The sequence below is a fragment of the Macrobrachium rosenbergii genome, chromosome 53 (genome assembly GCF_040412425.1).
Source record: "Macrobrachium rosenbergii isolate ZJJX-2024 chromosome 53, ASM4041242v1, whole genome shotgun sequence".
NCBI classification, from domain to species: Eukaryota; Metazoa; Arthropoda; class Malacostraca; order Decapoda; family Palaemonidae; genus Macrobrachium; species Macrobrachium rosenbergii.
The window spans coordinates 51,819,866-51,824,865 of record NC_089793.1 but is presented as its reverse complement, the minus strand read 5'-3'; the positions used below and the strand labels follow the sequence as shown (position 1 = coordinate 51,824,865).

The 5,000-nt window shown below is 37.8% G+C and overlaps 1 protein-coding gene across 1 annotated transcript in view; it reads left to right on the top strand.

Annotated features, from left to right (window-relative positions):
• Window positions 1-5,000, top strand: part of LOC136834153 (glutamate receptor ionotropic, kainate 5-like) — a 55,211-nt gene that overhangs the window by 39,371 nt on the left and 10,840 nt on the right. The window contains exon 2 of the mRNA XM_067096417.1: window positions 3,174-3,320. Within this exon, the coding sequence (XP_066952518.1) occupies window positions 3,174-3,320 (147 nt within the window). The remainder of the gene's footprint in view (window positions 1-3,173; window positions 3,321-5,000) is intronic.

Here is a 5,000-nt window from a genome sequence, read left to right as displayed (position 1 = left end):
ATAGTGTTTTTTGTGTTTATATTTATTTTCAATCCATATTATCATAAATAATGGAAAATATAGAAATATTACTATCCTATAACACATGACATGCAATAATAATAATGAGCAAAAACCTGCATTTACCTTACTGATGAGGGGGGTTCCTGCAAGGCTGTAGAACCTATGGTCTTGATTATTAGAACGGCTCCTATTATTCTTCTTTTCTTGGTTTTGTATAGTTATCCATTATCCATACTCCTCTTTCGTTCTAAGTCGTCAGGGGGGACTAGGGGGAGGGGCGTGATTTGAGTAACTTAGTTGGAAGAAGATGTAAGGATGAAACTGACCTCTTCATAATCTTCCAAAAGTTCATCCGTTGGTGAGGGATCATCCATCAGGGGTAAAATCAACACTTTCATTGCGCATTGCATGCTGGCCTCCCGTCAGATCTCATAGCCATCTTGCACCATCCATCCTTTACCAAGAAATTGTCCGTCAGGTATTCTAGTGCTTGATTCCTCTTTTATCCGTAACAGGAGTTCCTCTGTCAGTTTCTTTGTTGTTTAAATACAGTATTGCACTCTCTTTGAAGATATGCCATGAATAGACTGAAATGCTCTTCTACACACGTGAATCTTTCCATTAGGTACTTGAACTTTGTACTTTGCAGGAAAAGCCTTCCTTTTTGCTGTTGCAGGGATTGGCTGCTTTTCAGTGTAACCTAAGAGGTATGCAGTCTGGAGATTGTAGTCTCCCATGGCCCAATATTCATCAAAAATTGCTTGGTACCGCTCTCTACCAACATCACCACAACTCCCATCACTATTGGGGTCCCATTACCATTTCTGGCACTATTCTACTGTAGTGGCTGATGTGTTCTCACGCAAGTTGCGTTTTTTCTTCACAACAGAGCTTTTCCAAGTGGATGGTTTCCTTGCCATTCTTCTTCTTCCTCTATCAGGGGAGAGAACAGGCTTGTCTAGCTCATTCCAGAGTTGCATCAGTCACGAACCCCCTCCCCGGCCACTCTTACCCCCGCCGCCCCCTCACCACTAACATTGCTGGCACTCATAACATCACCAACATCTCGTTCCTCCATCACAACACCATCACCCCCAACAGTCCTCTCCACCACCAAATTACTAATATCAATGTTGTCGTCACAACAATGCTAACAAAACTTTCCTCCTCCATCGAATCATCAGTTTTTTCTTCCACTAAAATACTGCCCACAGGAGCACCACTTTCGCCAACAAAGATCCTTCACTACCATTTCTGTCATCATTCACAGGCCTGTTATACTCTATATCCTCATTCATAATCTCAGCACTAGGATCCTCGACATTCTCTTCATCCGAGTCCGTAATAACTAAATCCGAATCAGAATTTCAGAATCACCATCATTCCATAGAATGCCACGAATATGTTTCTGTGATAGCGACCCGTTCTTTGGATCGCTGTCAGAGCTGTTATGATGTTTATCTGGCGTTTTAAACCTTACATTTTTCTTTGATCCCTTACCTTTCCTTGAGGAACTATAAAAATTCCTTATATTTTTCAAAGGAGTAATAGTAACATTATTACCAAGTCCGATGACTGGCATGGCGTCACGAGCAATTTCCCTGGACGTGCAGGGCAAACCCTTTTTCTTCGCTGCTTTGTGGTTGAGCAGCAAACTCCTTTACGTCCTCACGGACACCAACAGACCGCTTATGCTGAGGCTCCATTGTGGTGATAAGACAAGTCTTAATTCAGTATAATACTTGCAAAAAAAAAGACACAAATTATGAAGTAACAAGATTATAACTTATGACACACGGCTGGAAAGACGAAGACTGAAGTAAACATTGGCTGATTGGCTGACGCGTACTCTCGTTCTGCGTGCTGATTGGCTGAGCCGCCCAGCTGGCTGAGGTAGCCCTTCAAACTGTTCATTTAGCGCTCGACAAAAATTACCACACAAAGGCACATTTTCGGCAGCTCACAAGGCAAAAAGTGCATGTTACTAGATGCGATTTTCGACCATGTTAGCATTCGGATTTTCATTTTCTGCTTACACAGGCTTAAACTTGAATAAATTCTGGCGCTTTTGGCGGGTTTTCAAAAAATGACCCTCCGGACCAATAGAACCTTCATATTGTGACATCCCTGTCTAAGACCTACTGACATGTCTATTCTCTATTTTTGCAATTATGAAGTGTCATCTCCAGAATCTGTCATTATTATTATTATTATTATTATTATTATTATTATTATTATTATTATTATTATTATTATTATTATTATTATTATTATTATTATTATTATTATTATATTTCTATGTTTCTTGTTATTATTGGTATTTTTCATTTTTCATTACTACTGTGAACAATATCATTGTAGAGTTTTGCAATTTTCAGTTCTCGTATTTAGCCTTCTGGACCTGACTCCTGTAACCACCTAAGGTCCCCAGCTGGAAATTAATCGTCTGCATCTGTATTTTTGATTGTTATAATTTTTAATATTTATTTTTACTATTTTTCTCCATATAATTATTGTCATTACCAAAATTATGAAATCTATTTTTCCTATTTCTTCAGCAACTGTGTGGATGGATACTGCCGATTATTATTTTTGTCATGTTATCTTATATATCTAGATTGTGTATATTGTATTTGTATATTCCATGCATATGGCCCTGAGCAGCAATAAATATTATTATTATTATTATTATTATTATTATTATTATTATTATTATTCACATGTGAATATGACTTGATACAGTCACTTCCACGTTATTCTTTTGTTCATGGAGAGTATATATAATTCGTCAAAAGGTCCCCTATATAGTCTCTACAGCGATTCATCTGCTATTCATTTCCGTGAGTGAATCTCTTCACCTACTAACCTTTCAGTATATGTGAATTTCTGTTCGTTGCAGAAGCCTGTATGACACTGTCACCTTTTCCCTGAGCAGAGAGCCTTCTTTAATGAATTCAAGATAGAATTATTAATCACAGGAAAGAAAAGCATACATGCTTTACACGACAAAATAATTTCAAAGGAGATGCAGGAGAATTTTCCTGGGTCCTTCAAAGTTTTCCCAGGCAGCGCCGGGTTGGTCAGCTAGTATATATATATATATATGTGTGTGTGTGTGTGCTTTTTTTATTCGAATTTATGGTTGTTTTTTCAATGCGGTCACTTTGCAGGGATTTTGGGATCAATCAGATGGACATCGTGGAGGATCGCTTCAAGGCAGTTGACTTCAGCGTGCCATACTGGACAAGTAACAGTCGATTCCTCATCCAAAATCCCGAGCCACCGCCAAGATGGAGTTCTATTGTCTTTCCATTCAGGTATGATACATTATGCAATCATTTCAAAATTCTTCATGATCTCTTTCAAGTCACTGGAGTTTGAATGACCTTTTCAAAAGAATGAACAACTACAGAATCCAAATTAAGAAAAAACAAAAGGGTAGTATGTTTTCCAAATGTAATTTTAGCAGTGAAGAGAAACATAGCTGATAAAAATGCTTCCTTATGCTGAATACTTTCTTCATAGAAACAGGGATCGCCGCAAAGTTCAAAGGTTTCTTGACTGTTGGTTCTGTCTTCTAAAATAATGTCGAAATTGGATTCACTTCTGCAACGTACCGTGAATATTTGAATGAAGGAGTTGTGCCAAAATGTGCCCGTGAACAAATGTAGTGGAAGAAATGCCACAGAAGACGCTAGGAAATATCGATAAAGAGAAAAATGATTCAAACCCAGAAAATAGTTAGGATTGGATTTTTGCCAACTTAAATGAACTAGATGCGACAGATGTTTTTGCTGCAGCATAATCTATGTGTGTTGAACTACAAAATATGAAAAATTTACAATTTTATAAGTATTTGTTCTCTTCGTAAAGCTTGTACACCCATGCTCTAAAGTCACACTATATAAGTTCATAGGGTTTCGGTCTGCACATCTGTCTGTACTTTGATTGTGAAAATACTTACATTTCATCAAATAAGTTGTAATATGTTTCACAAGAGTGAATTCTATCATGTATATCGAAGTTGTAAGGAAATATTACGTAAAGCTAAATTTCATTCATCCAGTGTCAATGCGTTAGACGAAAAAGTTTTCAAACCGAGGCACAAATGTTAAAATAAAACGAAAAATCAGAAACAATTTCCGTGACGTTATGATATTGTTTGAATTACAATTACAGAATTCTGAAAGGTCTTTTTCAGTTATTTTGACGCTTCAGCGCTGAAAAAATAAATGAACAAACACCAAAGTAGCCTACCGATCTCAACAAGTGGCACGTTAGCTTTCATTACTTGCTAACAACACATTAAGCACAACATTCACATGTCTATATTAACAATTTCTGGTCGGAATGCAAATGGAGTTACCTACATCTTCTCGCAGGCTAAGTCACCTCCTGAATCAATTATGCTCCAAAATCAAGCAGAAGTACTTTCAACATGACATTCTTAGTCGGTTTAAAAAACTGTGTTGTATTATAGGTCTTGATGCTAATAATAACAACTGTCTACATTAATAACTTTTTTCTTGATATAACTTAAATCATCTTTTATTCTTCAAAGAACTGGTGATCTTTGAAAATAAATCCTTTAGTGAACTAGATTGCTTCCCCAGGTGCTCTTGCATTACTTGATGGGCAGCACACTGTTTGGTCTGGGTTCACTCGCATGTTCCTTTTTCCACTGGAAGGCAGTATGTGACCCGACTCCTCTGACGTTAAGAGTCGGCTTTTGAACGGTGATGCTTACTGCTTCTGCTATTTAAAGATGGCCATAGTTGCTTTCTTTCTGGATGACCTGGGCACCTTCAGTCAATTCTTGTAGGGATGGCTTCCTATCATGTGTATCAATAAAATGCTGGTGTATGGCCCCTTGGTTTCTGTGGGCCAGCATTTGCCTCCGAAGGACTGTAGTAGGTGTCCAATGTAGGCTTTGTTGTGGTTTACATATCTCTGGGCATGTGAATTTATACACCACATTTGTACACATCTACTTTGGG